Raw genomic sequence first — 16,839 nt, forward strand, 5'->3', positions numbered from 1 at the left:
TAAAGGATTTCTAGGAAAGACAAGCAGAGATGAAGCCTGAGCCTTTCATAAACTGCCTACAAGAGCAAGCGACAGGATTATTACCTGTATTTCATGGAAGCTAAGAGGAATTCCCCAGACGCTCAGCAGCCTTGCTTTAAGGGAAGGATCATCAAATTCCTTCTCCCTTGTTTTAGTCTCCCTTCTCCCGTGTAGCCAGTCTTAACTGCGTATCCACACAGGTCTGTACTCAAAGGACTGTTTTGTGCCAAAAATGTCAAGACGTTAGCTACACGAGTGAGAATTTAATGTTAATAAAAGGTACGACATAAAATTATGAGACAGAAGATTCTATAGGTTTTAAAGCATTGAGAAGCAATGAAATATTTAAACACAAGCACTGATACGTTTTCTTAGTGCTTGACAAAACGCCAACTACTGGGATCCCCAGTTACTCTCAGCTGCTACTGAACACCAAAATTTACCAGCTATTTGAAACAAAGAGATTGTGATAATACGCTGTTGAGTTTTTTGGCATAATATGAGGGAGGGCAAAAAACAATTTAGTTAACCATTGTCCTTCATACATCAGTGTTTAATTAATAATGGTCTTCAAAAGTAATAAGCAATGTAACTTTACCTATATTCTGAACTGAAATATGCCCAAACCACAGACTGTCCAAGATTGATATCACAACACTGACTATGGCCTTGCATTTATATAGAGAAGTGTTAGTATATAAAATATATGCACACCAAGTGTCCATTCCTTTCAGGCTTAAATATTTGGCATGCAATACAATCATCACTTCATCACAACATAAATTTGGAATAAAACAAGAATTGCCTATAGTCTTTTAACTTAAAATTTTAATTACTTAGCACGTGAAATGAATTATGATTAAAATCATGCAGATACTCAGATTACAAAACAAAATACTTGAAATACAATTGCACATTTAAAATTTACCCAGTCAAATATCTACTTTGAGGTAAAAATGTAAGATTAATCAAATATACTGAGCAATTATAAGCTTAGCATAAATAAATATTGTTATTTTCAGAATAAAATAATCAGTGAAAACAGCATTTTTAACACATATATCAGTACAAGAGATACAGCCCATTTACCCTCCTTCAGAGTGTGATCCACTCATTTGATATAAAGCCACAAATACTATAAAACTGCATACTACTAAAGCACAGCAGGCAGTTTGCCCACAACATAAGATTCCTACCTGCATACGGCAGTATAGAGCCAAGTTATTTGAAAAAAATATATGATTTCAAAGATTAAGGGGTTTAATTATACAGCTTCCAAACAAGTATAGTGAAAGCTGCACAATCAAATTCCCACTGAAAATTACAAAATGCCTTTGGCCAAAATTCCAAATATAAAGACCTGAAATTCAGGTCAAAAATACACAACCAATTAATATGTCTACTTTTGTGCATGCAAGCGACAGCATAAAAAAAGTTCTGTGTTTGTGCACCTTGGTGGTTTTTGTTTGGGATTATTTAATTATCTGTTCATGTGAAGAATCATCCAGCTGCACAGGGTTCAACTGCATATTCAGGTTCAAAGTGACCACAGGCCTACTCTCATGAAATCTAAATCACAGCATTTCTCCAGATGACAGTGGTCTCTCCCATTTCTCTAACTTCAAGAAGAAAAGAATTCATACTAATTTTCACCACAAGAACAACCAGAATACAAATGAGAATGATCTATTATAGTCGGCAGTAGCTGAGGTTTGAATCTCCTGAACTGATTCATTCCGTGTGAGCAATGACACAGGGAAAATGACATAAAAACTAGAATATAAATATTATACTGCACCATGAAACACTACAAACAGAATATACAAAAGTTATATTAGGACATTAATCAGTCTATTAAACAGAACACCTTAATATTAATACAGTTTGGAAGGTAAACATAACCTACAGGCTAAGTTTTCCAATGGCTGTTTGTCAATGCAGCATAAAACATTTCCATAGTGCAAATCTTACCAACTGTATGAAAGATACTGCCCCCTTCAGAAAAAAGCTTCTGCCCCCACCCACCTCAAAATAATGAAGAGTCATAAAGTCATATCTCATTTCACATTTAGTACAAGATGTGGTTTGAAACATACTAGCATAGGGAAGCTTAATTTTAACACTGAAAAAAAGGTTGAACAATGTTGAGAAATTAAAATAAAAAAGTTAGATATGCTATAGCTGGAAGACGTGAAACCCAAAAATCTGATCCATGGAAGTGGGGGAATAAAAAGACACTGATCTTTCCTTTTTTTTTTTTCATCTGTTGGAAACATATTGTATGACAACACAGCACGCTCCCTATATTGTACCAACAACTGTAAGATTACTTTAATTGCTGAAGAATCACAGTGTTAAGTATATCTGCTTCTTGTAGTGTCAGGCTTTCATCTGTTAGCTCTTTATTTGGAAAGGTAGTCACAAGAACAAAATCAGTTGTTGCAAATGCTGGACGGGACTGGATAATGAAATCTCGAATATCCTTAATCCTGTGGAAAGGATATGGACATGAAAACTCTGTATGATTTCATTTTGACATAAATCTCTGAACATTAAGATGATCAGAGAACACAAAACCTTCTAACAGACTAAACCATTTAATATGTCCTATTGATTTTACATTTCCATTTGATCCAGATAACTAATGGTTGTAGCCTAGAATTTTTAGCTTCTTGCATAAAAAACCTGAAAAATTAAAATGAATGTCACTTGTTTTCTCAAGTAACAGAAATAAATTTTGTAACATAGAAGTATATTGCAAACTGATACTTAACACAAAGTCAAATAATTTCAATACCAGTTGTCAAAAATTTCACTATTAATTAGTACATTCCAAATAGGCTAAATTATTGATGGAAGGAGGAATCTTAAAATACATGGTGACAGTGATGAGAAAGCAGAGGGGAATTATTAATGCACTTCAATAGCAAGAGGTTTCCCCTACTTCTACTTGACACTGAACTTCTGAACACTATTTCATGAAACAATCACATCAACAGTCTGACAAGAATAATTTAGTTTTATAAGGCATGGATGAAAAATAAGTAAGTTTTTAGAAATAAAAAAAATGAAATTTGAGGTTTCTCTCCTAAGACAGTAATCTGACAATAAATGTTTGAAGATCTATTGTAACTAATAAGTAGGCAGATTTACTGTAGTCAAAGAAACAGGGACCTCAATTCTCTATCAGTCTTCAAGGCTTACGACACAAGCAATGCACTTTAGTAGCTGATTTTTATCATACATATGGGCAAGGATAACTAAAAAGATGCACATCCAAGAGAAAGTTAACAATCATTAAAATAAGCTTCTGTCAACACACCCTTGGTTACAGATGTTACTAGGAAGTTTACCACTTCTACCCTTTCATGCAGACAGAAGAAAACACATCATAGCTACAGAGGCTCCCAATAAGCCCGACTGCTTATCGAAGTCACTTCTCCAGCAGGTGCTGTGAAGAAAGGATCTGGGCCTGCACTATCAGTGCATATTGTCAGGTCTGCTAAAATATGAAAAGTCACTGTTGTATCTTCCTCCCCATCGGCATCTCAGTTAAAATCGCCTCATTGTGGTCTGTGTATGTTGTCAGATGAATAAAGCTGCACATTGGCTCTGCCTTTATTCGAGCCAGAAGGAAAAAATGGAAACAGGTGACCTCTCCATGTAACAATATTAACATGGAATTGGGTCCATGCTAAGACCACCTCCAAGGCAGGGTTCAAGCTCAGTTTTAGCAGTTCTAACACAATGGTGCAGATTTCGGATCAGGGCTGGTTTGAATCGTGCTTGCTATGAAGCATGGGTGGAACTACTGCCCAAATCTCTGCCCTCTGCCCAAAGTTCTCTCAGCCACGCAGTGCAAAGTAGAGCTTTGCAGAACCTTGCACTAACACAACCTCTTAGGCAAATAAATGGGGTTGGCCAACACCATTTGTGGCAATGCCCCAACAATGTCAATAAAGCTGATGGCAAGCTCTAATCGGCAAACTAACAGATCTAAAAAACCCACCAAGTTCACACGCTGACATTTCCAAGGAGATGACCATCCAAAACAAAACAAAGGTTGGTTCTCAGTATTGTGTCCAGCCTACATGCCAGAACTGCAAATGACTATGTTATGTCCATATACCCTTCTGCATATGGGCTGCAGTCTACACTTATAACCCATGTAATGTTTAGTTATAGTCTCAAGTATAACAAGGTAGAAAGCTGGAGCTCTTGATTACAGGCCAAAACATTTCTCTGCCTGTAGTGTGGACTATATTTGATTCAGACTATACACCAAAACACCTTGCAATAAAGTGCTTTCACAGTATCATCACCAAGAAGAGCCCAGGGTAGGAGTGACTACATAGCAAGGTTGTCCAATTTTCAGTCACCCTGAGAATGGTTACGGCTGGTACCGTGTCCTTACAAATCACAGGACATAACTGGTCATGAAAGTTTGTGACTTTGCAGTTATCAAACATCTTGTGTTTCCAGTTACAGAATTTTGCTTTGATAGTAAATTTATCAGCACGTCTATGTTATGAAAACGACACAGAGCTGTAACATTTCAGTGGAGCTCTATTCTTCCTCTTTTTGATGCCCTGTTAATAGTCATTTAATGACAAAACACAAACATTGAAATAGTTACAGTTACCTGCATTGATGCAGAATCAATTTACCTGTGTGTTTGATTAAATCTTTGTATTAATCGGCTTCCATCTGCCAATCTAATTTGAATTTTAGTCGCTGGCACGGAATCATCAATCAGAACAGGTGCATTAAGAATGGATTTCTCCTCCTCCTCTGGGGAAGAAGGTGTGCTGACTATTTCAGGTGTAAGGCTAAAGGATTGAAAAAAAAAACCAAAACAAACCTGGTGTTACTAACGGAGTAAAACCAGAACTGAATAATGTTTCAGTTGTCTTTTTCATTGAATGAGCACCATGTATAGCTAGTTCAAATGAGCAATGAAAATCCTCTCAAAGTTATCTGAACTAAGTATAAATACAGCTTTTTAAATAGAGACACAAATAATGCTTTTGTAGTTTCTTGTCAATGATTGCACTATTTCATATTTATTTTTCTTATAACTGCATATCATTACATTTGTATGATTTTAAATAGGTTATCAAGTACAAACAAAATCATCTTTGTTTATGCTTACAGATCATGAAATGAGAGTCTTTGACATTAAGATTTAAATATCATACCTCATGGACTATATTAAAAAATAAGCATGCACCATTTTACTGCATTAAACTGACCCAAACTGCTTCTGTAATTGCTTTCAGCAGCACTGTTTTATGATTCTGGGCATCTCCCACCCTTTTAGAGCACAAATGATACTGACAGGTAATTGATATCACCACACAGTAAGCTTGGAGTTTTTTCCATTTAGTATAAAAATAATATAAATCTGAAGATAACCCTTTGGCTGCTCTTTTCATTGCTTACATACCTGAGACTTCATAATCTACCAAACCAAACAAAAATGCCACACAAGTGTGCACATTTTCTTATATACAGGACATTCTTTCTTCCCCACCTATTTGCTTTAATAATCTCAGCAAGTTCTCAGGTGAGGAAGTTATTCTATACAATTGTTCCCTAAGTCACTCCTACCAGAGTTTACCACGTTCTCCATTTTACTGAGCATATTTCCTCATTTTTAAATAGATGAAATATAGATTGGAAACAGCTAAGAATTTATTGAATTAAATTACTTGCAGAAGCACACCAGTAATACCTTTTTTTGGCAACCAAACATATTACAGGAATAAATGCAATCATAAACAGAAATCTAGAAGTATTTACAATTCAACAGCTAATATCAAGCCAGCTGGAAAAGATGCTATAACGCCTATAACTGTTATGTGAAAAAGCTGATGATTGGCAGAGTTGTAACATTACTGTTTACTCTTACTAACTGACTTAAGATGAACAGAGATGATGCACTTTTGGACAAACTAGTCTGAAATGGTCAGTCACAGGAATGAATTTTGGCACATTATTTTAGCAGCATCAGCCTAATCTTTCACTGGGACAGCAAATTAAACAGAACCAGGCATAAGCTTTTCTAAATCATTAAACTTCAGGGTTTTTACGACATTTATGAATTTTATACTGTAGTTGAAGATGACACTAGAATTGGATGAAGTGGGGGCTCCAGTAAGAGGTTAAAAGTTGAGTCCCTCCTCTCCTACAATCCAGGTTTTGCAGCATTATTTCATCTAGGGGAGCACGTACAATTTGTCAGGTTGGTTGTTTAAAAAAAAAACAAACAACCAAAAAAACCCCAAAAACCAGCTCCTACTATAGATTTTTGCAGCATCATTTGAAGTTTTAATCAAATCCTAGTAAAAGCTGAGAGGTTTTGATACAATTTATTACTCATTTATTTTGGATCAAATTAAAAAAATAGTTCATAAAATTATTTCTCTTTCTTAGAACTAACAGACTTGCCTTCAATAGCTTATAATGAGCGACTGTTTACAAGGTTATATTTCAGGACAGTATTTCTGCTGCTTCATTTCAGAAAAGTAGCTGAGTTGCTCCCATAAAAAATTACTTTCTATCTGCATTAAGACAAGCATCAGCCGTATTGTTGCAATAGCATCTCCTATTCCCTTTGTGATGATCCCAGCAGAAGACAACACCACGTACTGCAGCTAAGCCAGAGCAGAATATGTCCTTACTGGCCAGTATGTCATTATGACTAAGTTCTGCCTGTTCCTCACTAAATAGGGAACAATTATTTGGGTCTGTTTCCTCTATCCAGACAGAGATTTGTCTCATGAAATTTGTATAGTACTAATCACCTTTCAGCTTCCTTTGCTCCCGTTATTAACATGGCTGAAGCTAAAAAAAATTATAGGCAAAATTATATGCAAGAACAGGCAGAGAAATCTCATAGTCACAACAAAGCACAAAGTATCTAGCAAATCGATGAGCAGTTCCAGGACATAGGACTAAGACTTAACTTTTTTTTTTAAGGTTTTATATAAACTTCCATGATTACTGGTGACTCTGTGAAATCAGGCTGAGACTTTGTACAGAATAATTTGAACAGAATAATTTCATATTGCTTTTGTCATCTGATTAGCTTCTCCAACAGTCTCCTAATTGATTAAATCCACTTTTGAAATAGCATATGAACACACAACAGAAAACCTAGTGTTTTGTACCTTCCAAGTTTTTGCCCTTCTCCACTGAAAGCTTTGAATCGCAGTCTAGGCTTCACATATTCCTGTTCTTGGTGGTCTTCCATATCCAAATTAACCTGGCCACCATGAACAAGTCGCTGCAGTTCCACAGGGATTTCCCTTAATTACAAAAATAGAAGTTTCCCAATTATGTTCTGAACTGCAATACAAAATTACACAAAAACCTTACACAGTACAGTATGAGTAGACATTATTAGTGAGTTTACTTTAAGACGTCCAATTGTTTTATGAATTTATTTAATCCCAAAATAACAGATAAAATTAAAAAATAAAAGGAAGAAAAAAAAAATCAGTGATCTGACAGCCAAAACCTAGAATGCACTAACAAACACATGAAACTAACAGCTGTGTATAGCAAGCAGCATTCAGAGTTAAACCACCAGAAGGAACCAAACTGTTCCAAATTTTTAAATGCCTCATGCATCTGATGACAAATACAGAACACATTTTATGGGTCCAGGCAGACAAGGAGCCTTGAGCTTTCAATAATTATAAACATGTGGAGAAAATGTCTGTCTTCACTTCATTTGAAAGACATACCTCCAAAAATTGCCATTTTAACTTACCCTCTTTTAACAGACTCAAGAAACTGAGCATTTGTTGGATCTGAATAGGATCTCAATTCACCATCATCTAAACTGAAGCCATTCCTCCATAGTTTCAGCAAAATTTGAACCTATGAAGTAAAAACAGTGAAATAAAAAAATAGATAAATAAGGTATTTCAATTTCATACAGATTAGTTATAGAATTTTTGATCTTTACTTAACAGATTTTGTAGCAGACCACAAACAAGAATGCAAATGACAAAAAAGAACAGAGCATTGCACTGTAACTATCATTGTTAGAATCCTTTAAAAAAGCAGATTATAATTATAGACTACTACCCACTTCAAGACCACTTTTACGCTTGGAGAAAAAGAATCTCTGTATCTGCTGTCCATGACATAACAGATGACATACAGTGACTGTGTAGTGATCTCCACAGTGTTACAACTACTTTTAAAAAGCAGCAAACATTTCTTGTTGATAAATGAAGACATAAATCCATAAAATTACAAATTCCTGCTGATACATCAGTTACAGTGAAAACTATTCTCTCCTCAAATCATTACCTTCTGAGCTCCAATAAAGTTGATACCAGCTCCATTCATTTCAAATGCTGAGAATCCTGGAAACCAGCTTCCTTCACTCCCTTCTTATTTTGCTGCCTGCACTTCCAGCCAGAGCCTTTCACCTTCAGAGCCTGTATCTCTCTTCCCTGTGACTAATACCTTGCAGACCTGCACAACTAGGCTTCCCTAGCCAGTAAAACTGACCTTCCCTTAGAAAACTATCTCTGCCCCCAGTTATAGTAACCCCACCGCAATAGGCTTAGTACAGCTGGCCATTACTTAGAGGGTAGAAGGATTACTTAAGAGGGTAGAAGGTAGCAGCTCCTGGTGTGACATGACAGTACCCTCCAGGCTGAACCACATCCTTTGTCCTCACTCATTTCTCAATTTAGTTTCTAGGTATGCTTAACATTTGCTTTAGCCATTCGCATGAATAGCAAAGTGTAAAGAACTTTATTTCCCTGCCCGTTCTCCCTCACTTCCTACCTTTTAAGCAAAAGGAAAGAAAGGCCAGACAGTTTTCCAAAAGCCTCTAACCTTCTGCTTTACCATTCCTGGAATACATCCATGCCCTCCAGTTCGAGATTGGCTACTTTGCAAGCCACAACAAGAAACAATTCCTAACCTGAGAGGATTAAAATGTTAGCATAGCTAAGAGAACGCAGAACAATAGCTACAGAAAAGTAACCAAAATGAATGTTTGCTAAGAATTTCAAAGTAATGTATGTCACAAAATTCCGCAATGGAGGCCTTACCCAATCAACATCTGTCCTTTGTGGACACTTTCACTTTAACAATTTCTGCCTAACACATATCTAATATTTATGTATTAGTCTTTCCTCATAGACATAGTTACAATAATGCTGGCATTTCAAGCTGTAAACATGGTTAAGCAGACATCTGTTGGAGATTCTGTTTCCTGCTATTCAGAATTTTACTTACATCTTGATTTTCTCCATATATGTATTCAGAGTGTTTTTGTGATGAGTCACCCAATCTATATCCACCACCCGAAAATGACTGGGGAAAAAATACACAGAAATTGAAATAAATATCTGAAACAGTTTATTAAAATTCTTACTTAGGTGCAAATAAAAGCATCAGTGAGCTTCCTTCTGTGACAAAAAGCAAATATACTGTTCTAACTTGTATACTTTCTAAGTGGAAAATTATACCTAGTAACCATAATCAAGCTAAGTATGTTTCCAATCTGTGCACTTTTTCAAACATTAGTAATTCAATAGATAAAAGATTTTGACTGGTATGCAAGTGCAGTTGATTTTTTTTAAAAAACAATTTTAATTAAAAATAAAGCAAATAATTCCAGTGCAGGTTGATTCCCAATAATTCCCCTGGAATTGCAAGGAATTCCCCACTTTATTTTCTAGAGCAAGCTATTTAAGCATAGATAATACACAACTGTGTTGATCAAATCCTCTGCTATTCACAAATAACAAAAAGGCATTTTTGGTCTCATGTAGTTAGGTGAGTTTTAGAAAGACTGAAGTAAATAGAGATTAAAATATCTTTTAACTTTTACCTTAGCTTTACTGAAATCACCAGATGCTCTTGAGGCTTCGTCTAATGGGACAGCCCCATGTTCTTTTGCTTCTTTGAAGAGTTCAGCAACAATTTTACTTGGATTATTAGAAGCTCCAGAAATCTGTAAACTTCTATATTCTGAGTCACCTGAATAAAATCTTTAGAACAGTAATGTTCATAAGCAACAATCCTTTAAATGACAAGCATAATTTCCCTCCTCCCATTAGAAGAAAAATATTAAAGATCAAAGAGCCAAATTTGGCACAAAATCTTTTCATTCTGATCACAGAAACTTTCCACTTGGTTCTGACTTTGCCAGCAATCCAAGCAGCACTACTCCAGAGACATTAAACTAACAAAACTAGCAAGGTGCCTTCTGGAACAGAGGCCAGAGGTTAGGGGCCAAGGCCACATGTTTCAGTGAACGCAGTTCTGATGCAGCCATGGCTTTATACGCCTCATCTTATGCAGATGCTGCCTGCTCGAGAAAGACCCATTTCCTCAGGGGTGTCTTGTGCATGGGACTGTGCCTGGGCTGGTTAGAATACAGATTCACAATTAACACTGCCTTGGCAGAACGAGCGTAAAACTGTTGTTGGAAAACCTGAATGGTCCCACAGTTTGATCTTTTAATTTAAAGATCTAGTATACTTCCAGTATCAGAAACGGAAAGTTTTTAATAAATTTAATTAATCTTTCAAGGCATTTTAAAATCTGCAGAAACTGCTATGAAAGCTAATTTGTGCTCTTCTTCTTCAACATAGTACCATTTCTAGCTCTTGAAGATAAAAGGTTAAACTAGAAATAATTCTGTTCAAAACTGTATCTGCTTGATTATGAAGATCAAGATATTCCTTGAGAATTACCTTGAGGAAGGTGCTATAAATCTCTAAATACCAATGGAATAAATGCTGTAAAAAAATCTATAAATAAATACAAAACCTGGCAAACTTGAGTGTGTTTTTCTTTGATTACAAGAAGCATTAATAACTAATAAAATGTTTTCTACTTTCCTTAACTTTTTCACTTAACCACTTGGGACAAGGCAAATCAATTAATCCACATGAAACTGTCTCTCAGGCCAATGTCTTCAAAATGCTGTTCATTCAATCATATTTTACAACTACACAAAACCAGCAGTGGATATGAAGGTGCTGTACAATCATGCTACTTTTACGACGTCACATAACTGGCAATCCCTTAGTATCATCTCTCCTCTGTACATAATCTGTATTTATTTCCCAATTGCCATTTATATGGAAAATAATTATTAGATTTAGAAGAATTACAGTGGTAAGGAGATGAAACAAGAATTCTCATCAGAGCTGGTATTCAAGAAAGAAAGGAAGTACTCAAATATTTGAGTAATGGATACACAGAACAATTCAGGATATTTGAGAAAGGGCAAAAAAGCTTTTGAGTCCAAGCGTAAGTTGCAACCTTTATATCCACACAGTCACGTGTTAAGACACATACAGGTTTTATCTGACTACAGCCAGCTTCTGCTAAATACGGTTTTATTACAGCAGTGTATGGCTAACACTTACTCTAGTAAGTCACATAGCATCTCTGTAGCTCTTTGCAGGACAGGCTTAGCTCACATACATTTTGAAAAGTAGGGGGGAGCAAAGCGTGAATGTCACCAAAAAAACCCCAATTACTTTCACGACTGATGATTTTGTTTGTTTGTTTGTTTGAAAAATACCTTTGGTTTTCTTTGTCATCGCTCATGCTTCTCTCTGGTTTTCTCAACCTTCTAAGAGAATCAATTTTAAGACTGCCAAGAGAATAAAAGAAAAAGTTTGAAGATGACTGGTATATACACTTCACTACTTCATATCTAACTTCTGAAACTACTTATTTTTCAAGAACTAAAGATATCAAGTAGTTGTTTGGGTTTTTTTGTTCTCACCATGCTTTTTTTGGCCAAGTATATAGCTACGGATGCTTCTCAGTGAATAAGCAGGAAAAGACACGTGTATGGCAGAGGCATTTTGCAGTAACAGTTGGACTAGATGATCATTGTAGGTCCCTCCAACTGAACTATTCTATTCTAGCATAAGTTATGGAGAATTCTGCTTTATGCCACTGGTGGTCCCACAGATAACACAGGTAATATGCAAGCTCAACAGCTGTCTCAGAATCCAGCTTACCAGAATTAGTTACACTTCAAATTCTTTCCACATTTTAGCTGGTTTTGTCAAGAGGTATGTTGCCTAGTAAAGTCAACATTGCCTTTTCTTTGATATACTGGAGTCCCTGTCTACGAGGATCCTAAAAAGTATTAATACTCACTTCGGTTTTACACAATTTAAAATTATGTTGAATGACAACATCACAAAGACTTTCAAAATATGATTAAAATGCAGGATCAGATTCTGGTTTATGATAGGAACAGATTGATAAGCAACCACAGGACAAGCTAGGGTTGTTAGCTTGCAAAATGCCAGGAAAAGCTGCACAGATATATGCTCTTATCCTCTGGTACTTGTGATAAAATTCAGTAATGCAAGATGTACATGAGGTAACCAACTACCACGGGATAAGAACATATATACAATCTGCTACATAAGTAATGGCAGATCACTAGTTCAGATTTATGCAGTTAGTCTGATTACTCTATCTTTGAAATAAAGCGTAGCAGAGCAGGCCATCACTTTTTAAAGTATCACTGTTGATAAAACAATGTAATTCTACATCCCAGTGAAGGATCTGCTTCTTATTACTTTCTCAGAAAAAAAATGTATCATTATGGACTTAGGTCATGGGCATTAGAAACACTTTAATCTCTATTTTCTTCCTTTGTTGTATTGTCAGTTTTGTGGGGCTTATGTTTTTGCACCAATAGTCTTAAGTTTCTTAAAGGAGCTTATACAACATGACAGCATATATAACATGACGTTTGTTTCACTAGAGCCCAGAGACATTCTTCTATACCTGCAATTGTGGAAGGCAAGATGAGTAGATGACTTGAGCAGCACTGTTTCATTGCAATTGACACACTGCTCACTTGAGAGCAAACTGAAGTCTACGGAAAGAAAAATCTCATTTTCGGTACCATGCAAATAGCAGCCATCTCTTCTTCCTCAGACAGATTCCAGTACGATTGCCAACAAAGAGCAAGTGTTTGCCAACAGCTCTTGCACTGAAGTATCTGAGATACTGTATTGCAGCTTTTCCTTCAGTCGGGAGTAGGAAGTTGTAACTTCATTATATGTATGGGTAAATGGAGCTATGTGCTTTACTTGGTTATAAACTGTGTGCTAGGTAGCTGACTAGTCAACTTAGGTGGTTTTACCAAAACAAACAAAAAAACTCACCAAAAAAGCTATTATTTTCCAAGTGTCACATACTGTGCTAAAATCCCTCTTCCCAAAGATCTGCATTTGCAGATGCACTTGAAGCATGGCTCTGGTGACTAAGATCTTTGCTGCTGCTTAACCTCCTTTAAAACGGAGATCCACATTGGCAGCAGTGATTGAAAGACAAACCAATACAGGACTTGTTATGGCATCACTGACAGTAATGATTTAAAGACTTCTCTTCTTTAAGAGAATTTAAATAACAATTAATTAAACACTGGCAAGATTTCTTTATAAAAATTTAAAACTACATTGAATCTTCAAATGCTATGTGAACTGCAAACACTGCAGGCCAGCAAAGGTTGGATTTATACATAGATACATGTCTTTCCTTCCACCTGCCAAACCCAGAAAAATTTATTAAGAAGCCCTTCTTATTTCTCTCACCCCACAGGAGCCTACTAATGAACCTACTACTAATTTTTCAAATTAATATTTGTCTCATCAGGTACTGACATAAGTACAACACTCAAAGCAGCCCACTTGTCAAGTTTCACACAAACTACTGATTTGCTGAATTTTAAAGAAGTGAAGAACTGCAGTATTTTTCTGATACAGTAAATTTCCAAATTCTATCTGTGTAAACAAAGAGCAACACTCCATTTCACTTACAGCTTCTTAATCTTATCTGAAGTGGGTTTCAAGTGTTTTGGAATACCATATAGCACAAGTGCTCCTAAATAAATACAGTTTAAAAAGCACTCTGAGAAGACACAGACCCTGTGCTTTATTACAGGGATTCACAATTCCGGATTGTGAACTGCTGTAGATCGCTTTTTCTACAAGGAGGAGATCAAGTAAGTACGACAAAGTACAACACCTATTCAACACATTTCTGAAGTACTAAGCACGTCTTACCTCTGTGATACTTTTGTGTTACTGATATTTTTAGTTGTTGGTTTGTCAGAACACAATGACTGCCTTTTAGCTTCATCTTCGTATAACTCTGCCAAGGCCAACTGTAGGAAACAAAACTCTTTTTAGAAGCCTGTAACTCTAGAACTACATATGGAACAGAAATAAGACAAAAACTAATGCAAAATGTGCACATCACCAGACAATTAGAAACATCAACATGAGAAACCCCAACTGCTTCTCTAAATTCAACTTCCTTTCTGCTTTATGAAAAAAACCCACATGATGCTTAATGCCATTGTGACTTGGAACTTGTACTCCACTGTCCTTTGGTTCACACTGCTTCACTAGCTGCGTTCAGTCTGTATTAGATTCAGAATCGTAAGTATATACACATGTATATAATTCAGCATCATCTCATTATTGAAATAAAGTTACTAGGTAACCCTCTGATAAGACTGGGAAACAAATAATACATTTTACAAACATTTTACATAGAAATAGAAAAAAACATAACTCAAATAAGCTTGTACTGAAATTGACAACCAATTCAGCCTTGCTGGCTCAAATTCAAGACATCATTGCAAATACTTTTTTTTTTTTTAAAGAAAAAAAAAGTTTTTTCCCCAAAGTTCCCCAAATGCTGCCATATCACTGGCAAGTTCACTTTCAGGAAGTTGTGCTCTAAACATGTCATTTTTAGCAATCTTACTTTTGTCCTGAATAAACTATACTCTGTCAAATCATCCTTAATGTTGTCCCCAAACCATTTTGTTCACACTATGCAAGCGATATTAACATTTTGTCATACACACTAGAATAGGTACTAGGCTACAATTTCTTTAAAGATTTATGTAGAAGGAATACACATTAAAATAAAATGAAACATCACCCATCCTTCAAAACGCCCTGCTATGAACACAGGATATTAATCCCATGTTATTGTGAGGAATTTTCTGCAGGGAAAAAATACAAGCTGAGGAATTATACTCATTAAGAAAATTAAACTAACGAGACAGCTCAAGACAAGCTGAAGACCACTGAAGACCTCCACTCTATCTGAAAATACAAGCAAGTATCTTTTAGATATGTAAAGGTGATGAGGTAAGTCACAGACAAGAAGTCCATAAGCGGACACTAAAAGGAACAGGTAAAGATCTACCCTGTACCATCCCTAATCCAAAGACTGAAGGATGCTGAGGGAGCGTAAAAGGGCATGGTCAGGCTTCTGTACATTTCTTATGCCGCACCTCTTATGATGCCATGACAAATCAAGTACTGCGCTGGCTGGTCATGGTCACTCTGACCCAGGAGCCTACTTCTTTGGTTTTTAACATTTTATCAGTAATTGTCTACCCAAAATGCCTCTCCTCTTCAGTTGACTAACTTATGAACCGAAAGTATTAACACAGATTTTATTACTGATACATATTGCAGCAAAATTAGTCTCAACAGTAACCTATGAAAATCCCAAACAGTAACCAAGAAAAAAAGAAAGCTATATCCATGTTTCTCTGTTAATTAGGTATAATTAAATAAAACAGGGGCAGTTTCAGTTACTAAAAGTTTCACCTGTTTTCCAGTCAATTTGTTGCTAAAATATTTTGAACCTTCATATAGTTGCAAAGCCACACACAAAAAAGGAACACTGCTAGAAGTGTTTGCAATGCTGAGTTACATTTGTGATCTCTCAAACCTTTCCCCATGTAAACCTGGGAAAAGACCTTGTCCTTAATCTTACACCACATTTGCAGAGACTGACGTTTCCATGTGGGAAAGGCCACTCCTACCAAATAATCAAGAAATACAATGGCGCCAAAGTAGAGTTGAACCCCAGCTACTGAGGTGTCGGCAGAGCCCTTCCAGTTCCCCGCAGAGCTGACCACCACACACGCTGACCACCCACCGTTTCTTTCAAGTCCCTAGTCCTCTTTCAGAGGCGTCCTTCCCTTCCCAGCCTCAAAAGGGGGCAAAAAAAGACAGAAAAGAAGACAGCCTCTGCTCAGAGGCCCAGTCGTGCCTGGCTACGACGGGGCAGCCCCGACTGGCAACTAGAGGGTCAGGTGAACTGCGCCCGGCCGCTCCCCTCGGGGGCGTCCCCAGCCTTCCCCCAGGCCGGCCCTGAGGGGACGCGGCACTCCGCCCCGCTCGGCCCCGCCCCGCGGAGGGAGCGGGACGCCCATCTCCACCCGCTCACCTGCAAATCCCGGGCACTGGGCGGGCGGCCACCGCTCCGGGGCTGCCGATCCCTCCGGCTGCCGCCGGCCGCCGCGGACACTTCCCCTTCCTGCTGCGCGGACGCTGCACCGCCGTCCGCCATCTTCCGAGGGCGGTGGCAGCGGCGGCAGAGGGGCGGGGTGGGGCGGGGCCAGCGCCGCGAGGCACTTCCGCCGCCAGCCGCGGCTGCCATGGCAACAGAAGGGGCCGGCGTAGCCCCGCCCACCGGGTCGTTTCCATGGGAACGGCGCGTCCTGCCACCACCGAGGAAGCTGGCCTCACGGGGGATGCGTGTGTGGGTCAGTCAGTCTGTCTGTCTGAATGTCTGTCTGACCGTCTGTGTGCCCTCAGCCTCCCTTGCCCAGGAGGGAAACCGTGTCTGCGCGTCCCCTCGGCCAGCGGAAGCCCAGCCGTGTCCCTCCCAGCAGGCACACGCAGGTGGGTGGGTTTGCCCGCGGCCTTCTCTCAGCACCTGGCGATGGTGTCCACTGACAGGCCTGGGCCATAACCACGAGCA

At 37.8% G+C, this 16,839-nt stretch overlaps 1 protein-coding gene across 2 annotated transcripts; it reads right to left on the bottom strand.

The window, feature by feature from the left end:
• Positions 1-834: 834 nt before the first annotated feature.
• UBXN2B (UBX domain protein 2B) lies at positions 835-16,438 on the bottom strand. 2 transcript variants are annotated; one of them, XM_075744043.1, is made up of 9 exons: positions 16,303-16,438; positions 14,109-14,209; positions 11,594-11,665; positions 9,887-10,046; positions 9,289-9,366; positions 7,799-7,908; positions 7,194-7,331; positions 4,689-4,850; positions 835-2,510 (listed from the first exon to the last, which is right to left on the bottom strand). In XM_075744043.1, the coding sequence occupies exons 1-9, from the start codon at positions 16,423-16,425 to the stop codon at positions 2,348-2,350; spliced, it is 1,107 nt and encodes a 368-aa protein (XP_075600158.1). In that variant the 5' UTR covers positions 16,426-16,438; the 3' UTR covers positions 835-2,347. The 2 variants fall into 2 exon arrangements, with proteins under 2 accessions (XP_075600158.1, XP_075600159.1); XM_075744044.1 differs by having other exon boundaries at positions 2,296-2,566.
• Positions 16,439-16,839: the final 401 nt, after the last annotated feature.

Source organism: Balearica regulorum, chromosome 2 (genome assembly GCF_011004875.1).
Source record: "Balearica regulorum gibbericeps isolate bBalReg1 chromosome 2, bBalReg1.pri, whole genome shotgun sequence".
Classification (NCBI taxonomy): domain Eukaryota; kingdom Metazoa; phylum Chordata; class Aves; order Gruiformes; family Gruidae; genus Balearica; species Balearica regulorum.

Bases quoted from the DNA above. Each gene is read 5' to 3' on its own strand.
- UBXN2B (XM_075744043.1), bottom strand. From the start codon at position 16,425: ATGGCGGACGGCGGTGCAGCGTCCGCGCAGCAGGAAGGGGAAGTGTCC. The intron at 11,666-14,108 runs GTAAGACGTGCT...TTCTCTTGGCAG, and splicing joins AACACAAAAGTATCACAGAG to TCTTAAAATTGATTCTCTTA. The intron at 7,332-7,798 runs GTAAGTTAAAAT...TTTGTAATTAAG, and splicing joins CTTGAGTCTGTTAAAAGAGG to GGAAATCCCTGTGGAACTGC.